This window comes from Dermochelys coriacea, chromosome 8 (assembly GCF_009764565.3).
Source record: "Dermochelys coriacea isolate rDerCor1 chromosome 8, rDerCor1.pri.v4, whole genome shotgun sequence".
Classification (NCBI taxonomy): Eukaryota; Metazoa; Chordata; order Testudines; family Dermochelyidae; genus Dermochelys; species Dermochelys coriacea.
In genome coordinates this window covers 32,308,023-32,326,552 of record NC_050075.1, presented here as the reverse complement: position 1 = coordinate 32,326,552, position 18,530 = coordinate 32,308,023, and the positions used below count along the sequence as shown (strand labels likewise).

Here is an 18,530-nt window from a genome sequence, read left to right as displayed (position 1 = left end):
GCTAGGCACCCAGTGTAAGTTCAAATAGTCATAGGGCTCCTTTAACTTACACTCAATTTTCAACTACCCCCACCCCCGGGCCTGTGTGGCAGCCAAGAATAGAACACAGCAACACTCCAACCGTGCCCCCTCTTCCCATCTACCCCAGTGACTCAGGAACAGTTAAGCGCCAGTACAGTGGCTCTGTGTCCCCCAGGGAATCCCCAAACACTGACGTTATGGCCTCTTCATGTCACCAGAATGGCACAAAAGCGGCTATAGAACTAAAAACAACAATATACAACTGTACGGAAACACAAATAGTGTTTTTGCCATCCTCTTCCTCCATTTATATTGCTTTTCTCATCCTCAAACTGCATGAACAGTGATCTAGTTCAATAATGCTGAAGTAAACATTTTAAAACAGAAAAAGAATTTTAAAAGTTAACTACCATCACAGCAGGTTAAAATTGGATTTTCCACACAAAAAAATTCCATGTTAATTAAAATTTGAGTTAACAACAAAATTTTTTTTAAAAAAAGTCAATGGTATACTTAAATGAAAAATTCTCACAAAAATTTGGTTCAGTCAAAAGCCTTTTTTCATTGCAAAGTTTGGATGAAAATAATTGGCCAGCTGTAATAGCCATATAGAAGTCCCAGATCATAAACATAAATAACTCATGACAACAGTACATTTTCACAAGCCCTCAAGCACCGTCTAGTGACAGGGGGAGATCCACGCTAAAAATCAAGCCTTTGGAACTTGCACAGGAACTGTTAAAATGTCTTCCTATAAAACGGTATCTGGGAGAGTTAGACACACTATAAGAAACATGCACAGCAGCCACTTTGCATTTCAGCAAACACTTCTGCAGTCCACCTACAAGTATGCCTACATGAAGCCATGCTACAGTAAAATTCAAGTTGGTTCATCTTCCTATGAGGAAGGTGATAAGGAGTGGTTTAATTTGTAAGCTAAAGTACTTTCTAGGGTGTTGTTGTCACACAACATTTTTTACATTACTTTTCCTAAACTTATAACGTATCACTGAGTTAAATATTTATTAAACTGCTCCATAAACCCTCCTCCATGCCTCTTTCTTTGTCCTTTAAGATGGAGCTATACTTCTGAAACCACACAAATAGCCTTTATACATAAGGGCTGAGCTGACTTCCAAGTACTGCTTGACTAATTTTATACCAGGGCTGATCAGTTGAATCAAAGTGAGGAAACAAGCAGCTCCTGTACACAAACCATCTCTGAAACCTTTATCAAGGGCACATTTACAGTGAAGCAGGGCCATAATAAAATGTTCTTGCTGACAGTGAGAAATTAAGCTACAGACCACAAAAGAAAACCCAGGTTATGGGATGCGTGTGCAAATATCTTCACACCCAGGCACAATGAATTCCACTATTGTTCACATGCCTGAAATCTTAGGAAAATTATATGTAAACAATTAAGTTTGGTATTGTGATTAAGGTACTGGATGTAGACTCAAAGAAACCTGGGTTTGATTTCTGACTCTGCCACAGCCTTTCCGCATGACTCTGGATAAGTTATTTAATTTCCATGCCTCTGTTCCCCCTCTCTAAAAGGGGGGTAACACTACTTCCTTTTTTGCATTTGCTTGTCTTGTCTGTTTCAATGGTAATCTCTTTGGGGCATGAACTGTCTCCATCTGCATGTGCAGCACCTAGCACAGTGGAGCACTGATCTTGGCTTGGACCAGAATCAGAAATAATAATCAGAGACCTGTTGGAAAAAAAATGCCAATATTTTGACATGACATCATCTTTCTAGGAAGTCAGCACTCTGGAGATCCACAATTGGAGAATTAATTTTACACACAAGCCTGCATGACAGAGCTAGCACTGGCATGACCTTGGTATGCCAACCACAATGCACATGAATTTTCAAGTGCAAAAGGTTTGCACGTGTTACCCTTTTGAAAACAGAGCATTTATGTTTCCTGTTTAAATGTCTACTTATCCCTTTGTACTGCCAAGGGTCTATATTACTCTGTCTCATCTACTGTATTTAGTCTTCCATTTAAATGCACTTCCCCCTCAGTCTACCCTGTGATATTTGAAAGTTTAGCCCCATCCACATCTTTCCTCCTTATGTACTAGGAACTGTCACCTGTTGTGAAGTATGTATCTAGACTATGCTTAAGGAGGAAACTTCTCTCTCATCAAAAGAGTAAAGAAGTCAATCACATTCCTATCAAACTTATCTGATCTTCTTGCTGTCCTTGCTGATGTCCCAGGTTTAGGATGTTTATCCTTATGTCAGCTGCTTTTTCAATTTAATAGGCTGCCTGCCAGAGTGAAAATTAACTTTCTCCTTGATATGAAGGAAGAATGGGATGATAGCGCAGTGGCAGTGAGTGAAATCAATTCCATTCAGTCCATGTGGAATGGGAAGATACTGAAAATGCATTTTAAAAGAAACAACACAGGATTTCAGTCATTTTTTTTAAAGTGCTCTCAATTTATGTCACAGTGGAAGACAAGGACTGACCAGAAAAGATACATCTTTAGAGGGGATTGCAAGAGAAATGATAAGCCTTGTATGGCTTGGGTTGAAGCAACTACAAACTAAAGAGAACCTGTTATTTGTACTGTTATATTTTTAGTGCCCTCTCCTCAAACCTCAACTGAGCGCCTAACAAAAGAGGGGCATATTCTTTCTCTCCATACCATTTTTCCTCTTTTTCTTCCCATCCACTCAGGGAAGTTAAAACTATATGTAAAACCCTTTATTTATTTGAGTAGTATCAATTTAACATCTGCAGGGCAGATCCGTGCCTCAGGAGTGACACCAGTTTTCACCAGCTGAGCATTTAGTCCTGTCTCTCTGTATTTACTTGTACAGCGGTAAGCACTCTTAGGGCTGGTCTACACTATGAGTTGAGGTCGAATTTAGTAGCTTTATCTCGATTTAACCCTGCACCCATCCACACGACTAAGCCCTTTTTTTTTGAGTTAAAGGGCTCTTAAAATCGATTTCTTTACTTCACCCCCGACGAGGGGATTAGTGATGAAATCGGCCTTGCCGGGTCGAATTTGGGGTACTGTGGATGCAATTGGACAGTATTGGCCTCCGGGAGCTATCCCAGAGTGCTCAGTTTGACCACTCTGGACAGCACTCTCAACTCAGATGCACTGGCCAGGTATACAGGAAAAGGCCTGCAAACTTTTGAATCTCATTTCCTGTTTGGCCAGCATGGCAAGCTCACCTGCACAAGTTACCATGCAGAGCTCATCATCACAGGAGACCATGCAGTCCCAGAATCGCCGAAGAGCTCCAGCATGGACCGAACGGGAGGTATGGGATCTGATTGCTGTATGGGAAGATAAATCCGTGCTGGCAGAACTCCGTTCGAAAAGATGAAATGCCAAAATATTTGAAAAAAATCTCCAGTGGCATGAAGGACAGAGGCTATAACAGGGACCCGCAACAGTGCTGCGTGAAAATTAAGGAGCTCAGGCAAGCCTACCAAAAAACCAGAGAGGCAAACAGCCGCTCCAGTTCAGAGCCCCAGACATGCCACTTCTATGATGAGCTGCATGCCATTCTAGGGGGTGCAGCCACCACTCCCCAACCCTGTGCTTTGACTCTGTCCAAGGAGTGGGAGGCAACATGGAAGTGGGTTTTGGAAGATGAGGAGGAGGTTGTAGATAGCTCACAGCAAGGAAGCGGAGAAACCAGTTTCCCCAACAGCCAGGATCTATTTATCACCCTAGACCTGGACCCAGTACCCCCCAACCCACCCAAGGTGGGCTCCCGGACCCTGAAGGCAGAGAAGGGACCTCTGGTGAGTGTACCTTTGTAAATATTATACATGGTTTAAAAGCAAGCGTGTTTAATGATTAATTTGCCCTGGCATTTGCGGCCAGTATAGCTATTGGAAAAGCCTGTTAATGTGTCTGGGGATGGAGCAGAAATCCTCCAGGGACATCTCCATAAAGCTCTCCTGGATGTACTCCCAAAGCCTTTGCAAAAGGTTTCTGGGGAGGGCAGCCTTATTCCGTCCTCCATGGTAGGACACTTTACCACTCCAGACCAGTAGCATGTAGTTGGGAATCATTGTAGAACAAAGCATTGCAGTGTATGGTACCAGTGTTTGCTGGCATTCAAACAACATCTGTTCTTTATCTCTCTGTGTTACCCTCAGGAGAGTGATATCATTCATGGTCACCTGGTTGAAATAGTGTGGTTTTAGTAAGCGGACATTCAGAGGTGCCCATTTCTGCTGGGCTGTTTGCCTGTGGCTGAACAGAAATCTTCTCCACTTTTAGCCATGTGGTGGGGGGAGGGGTGAAGCCATCATCCCAGAGAATTGTATGTGGGAGAGAGGGGGGCAGGGTTAGTTGGATTTCTGCTGCACATGAACCCGGAAACTGTAGCCCCTCCTTTTAAATTGCCAACCCATTTTTAATGGCCAACCCAATGGCTACTTCGTATGGGAAATGAGGGCGCTGCTGTTTGAAACCATTCCCACATGTTATGAAGATTAAAGAAGCCAAAAGACTGTGGCTTGCCATGGCTTCCTGCAAGCCAAATTCTGCTGCCTGGCCCCGCGTGAGTGATCTCTCACACCAAACCAGCATACTCTCAATAAGAGGCAAAATGTGACCTTGTAATGAAAGCACATGTGCTATGTAATGTTAACAGCAAGGTTTACTGTGAAAGAGTGTACCCATTGTTCTACAAAATGTGTCTTTTTAACTACCACTCTCCCTTTTTTCCTCCACCAGCTGCATATGTTTCTCCTTCCCAGAGGCTAGCGAAGACTAGAAGGTGAAAAAAACACACTCGTGATGAAATGTTCTCTGACCTCATGCTGTCCTCCCACACTGACAGAACACAGGAAAATACGTGGAGGCAGAGAATCTCAAAGTGCAGGAAAACACAATATGACCACAAGGAGAGGTGGTGGGCTGAAGATGGTAGGTGGTGTCAGCTTGCTGAAAGAAGGCAGGAATCAATGCTCAGGCTGCTGGAGGATCAAACTCATATGCTCCAGCATATGGTTGAGCTGCAGCAAAGGCAGCAGGAGCACAGACTGCCGCTACAGCTCCTGTGTAACCATCTGCCCTCCTCCCCAAGTTCCATAGCCTCCTCACCCAGATGCCCAAGAACACAGTGGGGGGGCCTCCAGCCACCCAGCCACTCCACCCCAGAGGATTGCCCAAGAAACAGAAGGCTGGCATTCAATAAGTTTTAAAGTGCTGTGTGGCCTTGTCATTCCCTCCTCCACCACTCCACCCGGTGCTTCCCTCCTCCACCACCCCTCCCGGGCTACCTTGGCAGTTATCCCCCTATTTGTGTGATGAATAAATAAACAATGCATGAATGTGAAGAAACAATGACTTTATTGCCTCTGAAAGTGGTGATCGAAGTGGGGAGGGGAGGGTGCTTAGCTTACAGGAAAGTAGAGTGAAACCGGGGTGGGGGGGTTCCATCAAGGAGAAACAAACAGAACTTTCACACCATAGTCTGGCCATTCCTGAAACTGGTTGTCAAAGCTTCTCTGATGCGCACCGCACCCTCCTATACTCTTCTAACCGTCCTGGTGTCTGGCTGTGCGTAATCAGCAGCTAGGTGATTTGCCTCAACCTCCCGCCCCGCCATAAAGGTCTCCCCCTTACTCTCACCGATATTGTGGAGCGCACAGCAAGCAGTAATAACAGTGGGAATATTGGTTTCACTGAGGTCTAACGAGTCAGTAAACTGCGCCAGCGTACTTTTAAATGCCCAAATTCACATTCTACCACTATTCTGCATTTGCTCAGGCTATAGTTGAACAGCTCCTGACTACTGTCCAAGGTGCCTGTGTATGGCTTCATAAGCCATGGCATTAAGGGGTAGGCTGGGTCCCCAAGGATAACTATAGGCATTTCAACATCCCCAGTGGTTATTTTCTGGTCTGGAAAGTAAGTCCCTTTCTGCAACTGTTGAAACAGACCAGAGTTCCTGAAGATACGAGAGTCATGTACCTTTCCCAGCCATCCCACATTGATGTTGGTGAAACATCTCTTGTGATCCACCAGTGCTTGCAGCACCATTGAAAAGTACCCCTTTCGGTTTAGGTACTCGCTGCCTTGGTGCTCCGGTCCCAAGATAGGGATATGGTTTCCATCTAACGCCCCACCAGTTAGGGAATCCCATTGCAGCAAAACCATCCACTATGACCTGCACATTTCCCAGAGTCACTACCCTGGATAGCAGCAGCTCAGTGATAGCGTTGGCTACTTGCATCACAGCAGCCCCAACAGTAGATTTGCCCACTCCAAATTGATTCCAGACTGACCGGTAGCTCTCTGGCATTGCAAGCTTCCACAGGGCTATTGCCACTCACTTGTGAACTATGAGGGCTGCTCTCATCTTGGCATTCTTGTGCTTCATGGCAGGGAAAAGCAAGTCACAAAGTTCCATGAAAGAGCCCTTACGCATGCAGAAGTTTCACAGCCACTGGGAATCATCCCAGACCTGCAAACTATGTGGTCCCACCAGTCTGTGCTTGTTTCCCGGGCCCAGAATCAGCGTTCCATGCCATGAACCTACCCAACTGACACCATGATGTGCAGATTGCAGGGGCCCATACTTTGTGAGAAGTCTATGTCTATTTCCTCATCACTCTCGTCACCATGCTGCAGTCGTCTCCTCCTCGCCTGGTTTAGCTTTTCTTGCAGGTTATGGTTCTGCATATCCTGCTGTATAATGTGCGTGGTGTTTATAGTGCTCATAATTGCCCCGGTGATCTAGGCGGGTCCATGTTCCCAGTGCTATCGCATCTGCACTGAAAAAAGGCACGAAACAATTGTCTGCCGTTGCTCTGATGGAGGGAGGGGTGACTGACAACATGGCTTACAGGGTTGGCTTACAGGGAATTAAAATCAACAAAGGGGGTGGCTTTGCATCAAGGAGAAACAGAATGGTCCCCTCAAGGACAGAACTCAAAACCCTGGGTTTAGCAGGCCATTGATTTCACGGAGGGAGGGAGGAAGGGAGGAGAAAATGAATACAAAACAAATCTGGTCTATTTCTTGTTTTGATCCACTTCATCTATTTTTATACATCATGCTGGCAGCAGACGGTGCAGTATGACTGCTAGCCATTGTCATCTCCTGGGTGCTCGGCAGAAGACGATGCAGTATGACTGCTGGTCATCATCGTCTCCAGGCTGCTCATTAGAAGACGGTGCAGTAGGGCTGCCAGCAGGACTGAGTCGCCATGAGACGAAACTTAAAAGGGAAATGACCTGGCTGAGTCACTCCCATGTTTGCCCAGGCACCCCTAACCGACCTCACCAAGGTCAGCTAAAAGAGCACCTGAAGTATGGCGACGATGGCTATCACCAGGCTACTGCACTGTCTGCTGCCAAAAGGGAATGAGAGGCTGCTGTGTAGCAATGCAGGACCGCGTCTGCCAGCATCCAGGAGACATACGGTGATGGTGAGCTGAGCAGGCTCCATGCTTGCTGTGGTATGGCGCCTGCTCAGGAAACCCAAGAAAAAAGGTACGAAACGATTGTCTGCTGTTGCTTTCACAGAGGGAGGGAGGGAAGGGTGTGCCTGACGATATGTACACAGAACCACCCGCGACAATGTTTTTGCCCCATCAGGCATTGGGATTTCTACCCAGAATTCAAATGGGTGGCAGAGACTGCGGGAGCTGTGGGATAGCTACCCACAGTGCAACGTTCTGGAAGTCGACGTTTGCCTCGGTACTGTGGACGCACTCTGCCAACTAAATGCTGATTAAATGCACTTAGAGCATTTGTGTGGGGATACACACAATCGACTGTATAAAAACGCATTCTATAAAACCGATTTCTATAAATTCAACCTAATTTTGTAGTGTAGACATAGCCTTAGATGAGTCAATAGTGCCCTTGCAGGTAGATGCTATCAACAAGAAGGTATTCTCTATTGTGAACTATTCCAATCCAAAATTAATACAAATTCTGTCGTGAGTAGAAAGGAATTTATGTCCCTAGTCTTGTGTTTCACATACAATGACCAGAAATCTCATGACACTTGCTTTCCTGGTAACTACAGTATAAATAATTAGTTGATCGTGTAAATGTTCTGTCACTTGAATCAGGAAAGCTTTATATTATACATGTTTAGTCTCTGTGTTACCAGCTTTTATAGTTTTAGAATTTAATAATTTTGCTCCTTTTATTCAAGGATCTCAAAGTGCTTTATGAACAAAATTAAGTCTCCTACTGCACCTGAGAGTTAGGTAAGAATTTTTATCCCCATTTTACACATGAATAAATTGGGGCACAGAGATTAAAAAGCTTGCCATGGGACACAGGGTGGGGGAACCAGATCTTTGTTCAAAGTCCTTTGTGTTGACAGCCAGATCTCTCAAGCCACTCAGGTTTAGGGGCCTAGAAATGTCAATTAGTTGTAAAAAACCCTTTTTAGTAAATCCTTTAACAAATTAGCAACTTGCTTTCTATTCTGCATGTTAACACCCTTTTATTATTAATTGTTCATGAACATTTGTACAACTTCTGTTTAATTTCTGTGGATGTTCAGAAGCAGTGCATTTCCTGATATGACTTGATTCCTTTTGGGTGTAAATAGTTTAAAGGTTAGGTCAGCCAACCAGGAAACAAACAATTCCCCGTAACAAAGTAAGTGACCAATCATAAAGCCTCAACAGCAAATTGATGGAGCAATTGCTACAAACAGTTAGTGTAGAATCCAAAGCTCAAATATATATTCTTAAAGTCTATTCATTTAACTACTTGGGATAATGAACAAATTCCTAAAAATCATCAGCCATTGCATGGTCAGTTTCATGAACAGGAAAAAATAATACAATTTTTCAAATAAATTGTTTGTGATGAATAGTTCAACCAACTCTGTTTAGACAACTGTGGCTAAACTTAACAGCCAGAGGGCTTTCTTTAGAGCCGTTTCTGTAAGCAAAAAATTGAAGGCAAAGACACAATGTGTATCTTCCACCTTCTAACATATATTGAGAAAACAGACTGCAAATAGTTATGCTACGGACATTATAAACAAACTAGTACAACTCTGATCATTATTTTCCTTCATACGGTGACGGATAGCAACTAAGAGAACATGGGACATTGGACAGTACTAAATCAGGCCTTTCCATTTATTTGTGAACATGAGTTTCCAACACTACTGACATTATGTTTCCTTGGATGCACAACATCTCTGATTTCTGATACCTCTACTGGTACTAATCTGAGTTCTCTTGTTCACATTGACCTCATTATACCAGTCAGCCAAATTCTCTGCTCTGCATGTAGCAGTACTGTCATGTGTGTCCCTGGATCAAGAGCCTACTGGCATTCCCGTTGCAACCATATTAATTTAAAAGTTATCACTCAAACATATGGGTCTGAGCTGCAGCATCTGCATCTGAATCTCAACTTCCCCAACATATGGGCAGGCTCAGAGCTATGGTTTCATCTCATAAACTCCTGGTTCCAAGTTTCCCTACTACAACCTCGGAGTGAACATTTCCACAAAGGAACATTTCCAGATTCTGTGACCCTCTCTTATGTTCAGTAGTACCTGACTTCAGTGGAGCTACTTCATGAGTAAAAGATTGCTCAAAAGAAATGAAGGTGACAGAATTGAGCCCTAAAATTACAGGTGAAGAGAGGTGTCATCCAGTCACACTTCCTAAAGAAAATAAATAGAAGCCTGATTAATGTATGTACCCTGGCAAATCTACAAGGGGAGTGGCCCTGAGTGTTCCCATGGAGATTTGAATTCTATGAAATCCAGCTGTCAAGAGGACCAACTGTCCAGCTGCCCCTCCCTCAGGTTCCCTCAACAACCCCTCCCCTGAATTTACTTGCAAAGTGCTTGGGTATTCCAAGGGGACCACCCCTCTTGGAGTCATGAGAGCCCTTCTCCGATTAGATTGCCAGCGAGTGCTCTGGGCTCCGTAGCATCACTCTCCATTTACACTGATGTAACAAAGCAGAATCTGACTTATTTAAATATGCAAATTTACACTGTACTAACCTTAGTCTATTGCCACCAGAATTGGCAGTTCTGAAAATGAAATAAATTTTAAAAAAAAATCTGTTCAGGTTGAATTAAATCCAAAAATAGCAAAAAAAAAAATTGGTGAACTGAAAAAATCTGTTTTGGGTCTGTCAAGGTTCCCTCCCCACTCTAAACTCTAGGGTACAGATGTGGGGACCCGCATGAAAGACCCCCTAAGCTTATTTCTACCAGCTTAGGTTAAAAACTTCCCCAAGGTACAAATCCTTCCTTGTCCTTGGATGGGTACTGCTGCCACCACCAAGTGAGTTAGACAAAGATTCAGGAAAAGGACCACTTCGAGTTCCTGTTTCCCTAAAATATCCCCCCAAGCCCCTTCACCCCCTTTCTTGAGGAGGCTTGAGAATAATCTACAAACCAAATAGGTAAATCAGTTGAGACAGACCAGACCCTTCGATTTCTAGGACACTAAAAAACAATCAGATTCTTAAAAAACAGAACTTTATTATAAAGAGAAAAAAAAGTAAAAGAAACACCTTTGTAAAATCAGGATGGAAGGTAATTTTACAGGGTAATAAGATTCAAAACACAGAGGATTCCTCTCTAGGCAAAACTTTAAAGTTACAGAAAACAGGGATAAACCTCCCTCTTAGCACAGGGAAAATTCAGAAGCTAAAACAAAAGATACTCTAACACATTTCCTTGCTATTACTTGCTACCCTTAGCTGTATATTTATGACAGAGTCAAATGAAAGATTACTCTTCATAATGGCAATACACAGACATTCGTGATGACAATGATGAGTCATTGGGCCAGGGACAAAGAATGAGAATGTCTCTGTAGCATGATGTTTGGGCACTCACCTAGGAAGTGGGGACTCAAATTTGAGTCCCGACACCAATGATGGTTTAATTATTTATAAAGAGTGGAACAGCTTCAAACAGCAGAGATTGAGAGACCTGCCACAGAAGACTACATAACTCAGTGGGAGGCCCAAGTTCAAAGCCCTTCTCCAATTCAAGCACAGTGGGGAATTCAAGGCAGGTCTCCCACAGTCCAGGGGAATTTACTAACCACTGGAATAAAGATGGTCAGGGAGTCCTCCTCCAGAATTGTTTTGGACAAAAGTATTTGGCAAATTTCTGTCAAATTGACACATGGTTTTGGCAAATAAACCATTTGTCCCAAAATCATCACCCAATTCTAATTGTCACATAGTGTGTGCGTATGGCCATGTATAATGTAATTTTGTGTCTGTTCACCTGATGTATCTCTGCCCAACACATGGCAGGTATTTGTGCTTATGACTGAATGACAGGATCTGCACAGTGGCTCTCTTTTTTTGGAGTTTGCTAGGGTGCTGTCTATTTCTCTACCATTAATGCACTTTGCAGCCATCTAGCATCATGCAGGGAAGCTAGTAGCTACAGACAACTCATTATACAGTATAAATATATGTTTGATATAATGTTACAACCCGCAGGGAGCAGTTTATAAGATATTTAGACTCTAGCAACAAATTTCTTCCAAGCTCATTGAGTTACTGCTGCTGTCCCATTAGATTCCTGTCTGAATGAGAGGCTGTGGCAGCTGCTCCTGCTCACCAACAGAGATTTATGAAATGTTCCTGAAAGTGAGACTGTCACGCAGTAATTCCCTCTGTTAGTTTGTGCTACTGTGGTGCCATTAAGAAGACTGTTCTCAGTAGCTGGGGATCTCCTTTCCCATATGCCTTTTACTCTTCAGCTTTCCAGTTACTTACTGTCAATAAAACATTACAAACAATTTAAAAAAAAAACAAAAACAATGAGCACTCTCAGTGCTGAGCATGAGTCTGGCTCCATGCTGAAGCAGCTCCTTGAAATCAGCATGATGGGATGGCTGCCAGCCAGGCAGAAACCCTGCAAGTGGCTAAGATTCCATATTTGAAATAATTATGAAAAACAGTACAGAAATAGTGATTAGGGTGGTAATCTCAACCTAGGAGGCAGAGGGCAAGTTAAAGAAGAGCGGGATGTGGTATTTTAGACCTGCCATTTAACTGTGCACACAGATTTTTTGAGGAGTAGTTCAGATTTTAGAGTGCCCCAGATTGATTTTACATTGTTTTAAACAGTTTGTTCACTACTCAACACCATCCAACTGGAACCATTGTGGTTCCACTGTACAGGAGATGGACAGCTGCAAACAAGTGTGCTTGGAGTTGTTAATACTTCCCCCGCTCCTGCTTCCAGCAAGGTGTGATCCAGCTCTGCCTAGGCCAGCACAGAGTGCAAGTTTAGGGTTTGGGGGGGGATCCATAATAATGAAAATCCAATGCATGTAATCCTTTGTGCAGGGATAGTTACCTCTTTTCCACACTAGTCACAGAGAAGCTGAGGGGCTGCCACAGGGCCTGCCAATTCCTCCAATGCCCATCTAGTTCTGCCACACAGAGCCCATTCACTGAAGCTAGAGAAGGCAGTTTCATCCAGGGGAAATTTTCAAAGTGCTGAGCTCTATTAGCTGGCTAGATCGCTGGGCTCAACGGGTAGAGCTGGGATTGTTTAGTCTGCAGAAGAGAAGAATGAGGGGGGATTTGATAGCTGCTTTCAACTACCTGAAAGGGGGTTTCAAAGAGGATGGCTCTAGACTGTTCTCAATGGTAGCGGATGACAGAACGAGGAGTAATGGTCTCAAGTTGCAATGGGGGAGGTTTAGATTGGATATTAGGAAAAACTTTTTCACTAAGAGGGTGGTGAAACACTGGAATGCGTTACCTAGGGAGGTGGTAGAATCTCCTTCCTTAGAGGTTTTTAAGGTCAGGCTTGACAAAGCCCTGGCTAGGATGATTTAACTGGGACTTGGTCCTGCTTTGAGCAGGGGGTTGGACTAGATGACCTTCTGGGGTCCCTTCCAACCCTGATATTCTATGATTCTATGATTCTATGATCAATGGCTCAATGTCTAGTTGGCAGCCAGAGTGGAGTGCCCCAGGGGTCGATCCTGGAGCCAGTTTTGTTCAACATCTTCATTAATTATCTGGATGATGGGATAGATTGCACCCTCAGCAAGTTTGCTGATGACACTAAGCTGGAGGGAGAAATAAATATGTTGGAGGGTAGGGACAGGGTCCAGAGTGATCTAGATAAATTGGAGGATTGGGCTAAAAGAAATCTGATGAGGTTCAACAAAGACAAGTGCAGAGTCCTGTACTTAGGACAGAAGAATCCCATGCACTGCTACAGGCTGGGGACTGACTGAAGGGAAATTTCCCTGAGTAAGGACCTCAAGATGGAGCACAGAAAGTCAAGTGAGTTACAGCTACTGGTTCTTTCTCAACAAAAGTCACACCCTTTGAATACACAGAGACAGCATGGACAAGCGGAACTAACATGGGACTGGGAACCAGGAACTCTCAAATTCTTATCAGCTCTGCCAGTGAAACTTTGATTATGTTTATATTGCAATTAAAAACCTGGCCTGTGTCAACTGACATGGGTTAAGGAGCTTGGGCTAAAGAGCTGTTTAATTGCAGTGTAGACATGCAGGCTCAGCCAGAAGCCTGGGTTCTGGAACCTCTTGAGGGGGGAGGGTCCCAGAGACAGGGCTCCAGCCTGAGCCTGAACATCTACTTTGCAATTAAACAGCCCCTTAGCCTGAGCCCAAGTCAGCTGACCGGGCCCAACAGTGGATGTTTAGTTGCAATGTAAACATAGCCTAAATGGCTTAGATTAACATGTCCAAAGTTGCCTCTAATTTTGGGAGCTCCATTTAACACTACTAAGGACACAATTTCATAAAAGCACAGAGCACCCACAGCTACCCTGGTTTTCAGCTGCAGTTGGGAACACCCAGTTGTTCTGAACTCCAGATGTGGAAGTGCTGCTGGAATTGAGAACTCAAAAAAAGCTCACAAATTCCGTGGCCACTTTTGGAAAAGTTTACCTTAATTTCTCAAAGGCAATACCACTTCTTATAAAAGTGGGAGTTCCACAGACCTCTCTACCTGCTTATACCAATGGCAGATCTGAGCCTCAGCCTCAAATTTACTGGTATTTACATACATTGGGGATAATACTTACCCACTTCAATGTGCGGTGCTAATAAGAAATTAATATTAACAAAAAGTCTTTGCCTGTGTACAGTATGGTCTACTAAGTGTTTTCAGTGCAAATTACATTTTTGTCTATTTGCTAGTTAGGCATCTAATTTAACAAGCAAACCCACATACATATTTGAGTTTTAGTGCATACATTTCAGCTGCCTGGTGTATTAGACATACATTTTGTTCTTGCTTAATTAAGGGTATCCACCTAAGTCTGTTTTTCTCTGTTCTTCCCTTGATGAAATGCTACTAGCATAACTGGGTTGCAAGCACTTCATAAATTTTAATCATAGAATATCAAGGTTGGAAGGGACCTCAGAGGTCATCTAGTCCAACCCCCTGCCTAAAGCAGGAGCAGTCCCCACTTTTGCTCCAGATCCCCAAATGGCCCCCTCAAGGATAGAACTCACAGCCCTGGGTTTAGCAGGCCAATGCTCAAACCACTGAGCTATCCTTCCCCAATTTAATACATTGTACCTCCAAAGTTAAATATATGGGACTAGATTACTATATCTTTACACATGGTGAGTAGCAGTTTATTCTACAGAAATCCCATTGACTTGAATGGGACCAGTAATAGAGGTCCAGTATCTTGTCCAATAGAACAGCAATCACTTAATCTGTATGAAATGCAATGCTTTTCTGTACCAACACAGTACACAAGATTTGAGAGCCAATGCATTGCAATGGAGATTTCAATATTCTCTGCTGTGCAACAACTCATTTCAGTAGACTTGGCGTTTCTCCATGTTATCTCTAAGATACCACAATGATAAAAGGCGTATTAAAACACAGAAATGTAGAATACACACATATGCGTGTGTTTGGGGGGAGTGTTTATGTACTTCCACACCCATCTGGAGAAACAGTATCTGTTTAAGTACATAAAATAACTGTTTATTTCATGAAATTAAGATAAATACTGACTCTGATTCAAACTAATTATTATTCTGGGAGGTCCTTTGATGTTATAGTATCAAACAAAATTTACCATATGCTATTTTCAGCATAATACACAAAATAACTCTGACCTATTCACTAACCTGCTTCAGAAAACAATCATATCCAACTATATTTTCCTCTAAGAAATATAAATATGCAAAACAACCACCCCTTAAAAGTTAATGGTACCAAATGTGCAATTCCCCGCTGATAATATCAGCATTCCTTGAAACTATCTGAGGTGGTCAGACATGTACCCACCTAATGCCAACAAATCAATAGCATTTTCTTCTTAAATTTCCTTCAATTCTCATTGCTTACGAAGATGCAAAATAGCATTTCCTTTTTACATTTATTCAGACAACAAAGGAATTCAGAAAATACATGTTCATACACAACAATTCACAATGGACTTTGCTGAAGCTGGACAGTATTAACCATAGATCAGGGAAGATGTATAACTGTATCCTATGATAAAGAGTGCAAAGTCTTCTAAAGGCTGATGAAAGCCAAAATAATAGTGTTTCTCTGTAAGCAGTAAGTCTCATTTGCAGCATCTTATTTTAACATAAATTGCAATGCTAAAGCTGATAAATAAAGCAGTTGCTCAAGGACATAGATATAGCTTGAAAATGTTATCTTCACTTACCTCTCTCATTTTTCTAAGGACCGAGGAGGTTAGGGAAAAGATGTTCAAAAGACCCAAGAATGAGAACCAGGTATGCGTACTAGAATTAGTAAGTAAAGTATACAATCACTGACAAAGTTTTACAACTGTTCTCCCAATTAAGTACTTGCTGCTAGTTTCCTGGAAACCTTGTACTAAACTTTGTCAATTAGTTTATATGGGGCTACCAACTTTATCTTTTGCAGATTGTCATGAGCTCTGAAGCAGGACAGAGTAATTGTTCAGTATCAGTGGTTAGCTGAAGGTTATTTAAATACCTGCATACATGTAGCTCACCATGAAAAATGGCCCGAAAGTTCCCATAAAAAGTAGCTGTTCCAAGGTATATCAAATTCAAGAACACTTAGACTTCACTGTAAATCTACTCCTTGCTTTAAACAATGAAGCATTCTCCACAGTCATATTTTGTTCTAAAAGATCATTGTACAAAATTCAGCTTCATGCCTTTATCTATTTAATGTTTCCATGTTTCTGCATGGATGACATTGTTTGTAAAACTGACTGAAGAAACTAGAAGTAGAGCATCTTTCACAGTCAATCCTTTGAAAGTGTTTTCAACAAAGAATATTTACATTGCAATCAGTATTCTCCTGAAACATTTGTGAGGCTAGATATCAAGGCTAAGAAGAGATGTTAATGATAAACATTCTGAAAAAAGGGCGAAGATGTGACAAAGGAATTGTTTATCATAGAAAAGCACTTCCAAATAACCTTAGTGTTTTCTATTGTACCGGCAACTTTAGCCGACACCTAATAATAAATAATGCTTCAAACAATTAGAACAAATGAGAAGTTATAACAAAAAACTTACTAACATGAAAAGCTTCATCTTAATCAGAGCTCCAGTATACAATTTATAGTTTACCAAAACCATACAGATCTGTATAGAAGTTCTTGAAACCAGCTTAATTAGAGATAGATAATTGTCTAAGATTACCTGTGTGTCAAACTCTCCTTAAAATCAGAGCTGCATTACTGTATGGAGATATACAAAACACCTTACATATTTCATTTATCTAAAGAAAGCATCTTAAGTTATTTGAGCTTCTGTTCAGTTCATCTATTACCCAAGCCCTGCATACACACATTAAAGTAGAATGTTCTGCAGCAAAGGGTTTTCTGAATCAAATATTTTCTATTTCTTAATGTCCTACCTTCATAACTGCCTTCTAGGAGACCCAGATGCTCAAGTGCTTTCACAAATACAACAATTATCACCAGTACCACAATCATTTCAAGTCCCTCCAAGTTCATCTTGAAAAATTATTCACGTGAAAGCATCTTTTCTCAGGGAGTGTCCTGACTTGAGAGTTAGACTTTAATTAAAAAGCCCTTGTAGTCCAAGATATGCCACAGAACCAGAGAAATACAGCGCAAAAGAACTCCAGCATATTGCCACCATAAAACATTTCTGTTGACAGCAAAATGAACACAAGGAATGCAAGGAAGTCATATCTTACAATGTCTGCATCACTTGCCTGCATGGATACAGATGTTCCAGTCTCTAAGGCAACAGAATATACAGTAGCCACTTTGTTTAGCATTTCCTCTGAGTGTAAGCCAAAATTCATCAAATCGTTTTTGATACCTGGCTAAATCTGATGCTCCCCCCCCCAAAAAATAAGGTACAGATACAAACTGCTCTCACACTGTAGTGCCTAGTAAAAAACAAACATGATTTGTTTGATGCTAAAATGAAACTTTAAGAAACACAAAGCAATAACATGCAAACAACACAAGCTATTACAGCTTTGCCACATGGACAGAAACCCATCTGCATTTAATTACAGGGGTTTATCAACATGTTGATCCAGTTATCCTCCTCAGTGTAAGCATATTTTATGTTGAATATATGAACTTACCAGATATTACAGTCAGTGTTGAGTGATTTAGAAATGAAGCATAGTGTTAAAGTTTGAGGATTAACAAACATGCAAAATAGCATAGGATATTGCTGCATATTGTATATGCAGATGGTTGGGGGTAACTGGACTTAGTTTATCTCTGCTCCTATTACACGGCAGGTTCTAAGTGAGGAAGGACAAACAATGGTGTCAAGGACAACATACCCTCATTGCTAAGGCTGTGTGCAACCTATTGTTCATCACAAGGGAAGCACTTATGAAAAGTTTCATGCTTTTATGCTTTCATGACTGGCTTTTCAAGTGCGCAGCACCCATCATTCAGACCAGACATTCAGAAGAGCTCTGCTCCCATTTGGGCACCTATTTAAGGGCCAAATTTTCAAAAGACCCTCAGCATCACTCCTGGAGACATATATGGCCAGATTTTCAGGCATGTGCAGCACTCAACGTGCATTCCACATGCAAAGTGCTTTTGAAAATCTGGCCACTTATTTTGTGACTAAATGTGAAAGCTCTTTGAAAATATGATCCACACTGACTGCTTCATTTGTTGACAAGGCCACTCACTGCATTGACACTTCCCAACTCATTATCTTAACTCACTTTGGGATAACTTGACTATAAGAAAGAGCTATACAAAAAAACAAGCTGTAGTTTATATTTAGATTATTATTGTATTGTATTCATCTGACTGATTGAAATCTGACTAATTATTTTCAGGCTGTAACTGCATGCTAATGATCCGTGTGCTGCTATTTCTTATCAACATTTTATGTTAATGTCTCCCAGGACACTCTTGTAACAAAGTTGTGTTAAGGATTTAAATGGTGTTGTAGGGTCTTGGGCAGGCTCTCTGTACAAGGAAAGCTTTCATCTTTCTAGGACTATATTAGGGGACCAATCCTGTTACCACTTAAGTGAGACTTTTGCCACTGACTGATGGGAGCAGAA

The 18,530-nt window shown here is 42.1% G+C and overlaps 1 protein-coding gene across 5 annotated transcripts in view; it reads right to left on the bottom strand.

The window, feature by feature from the left end:
* The window catches only part of KCNIP1 (potassium voltage-gated channel interacting protein 1), an 831,960-nt gene that overhangs the window by 247,929 nt on the left and 565,501 nt on the right, over positions 1-18,530 (bottom strand). The window contains exon 1 of one of the 5 annotated variants that reach the window (XM_038414237.2): positions 16,869-17,462. The exons of the other annotated variants lie outside the window; for them this stretch is intronic. Coding sequence (XP_038270165.1) covers positions 16,869-16,968 — 100 coding nt within the window. The 5' untranslated portion in view covers positions 16,969-17,462. Of the gene's footprint in view, positions 1-16,868; positions 17,463-18,530 lie in introns of those variants that run through there. 5 annotated transcript variants of the gene reach the window in all.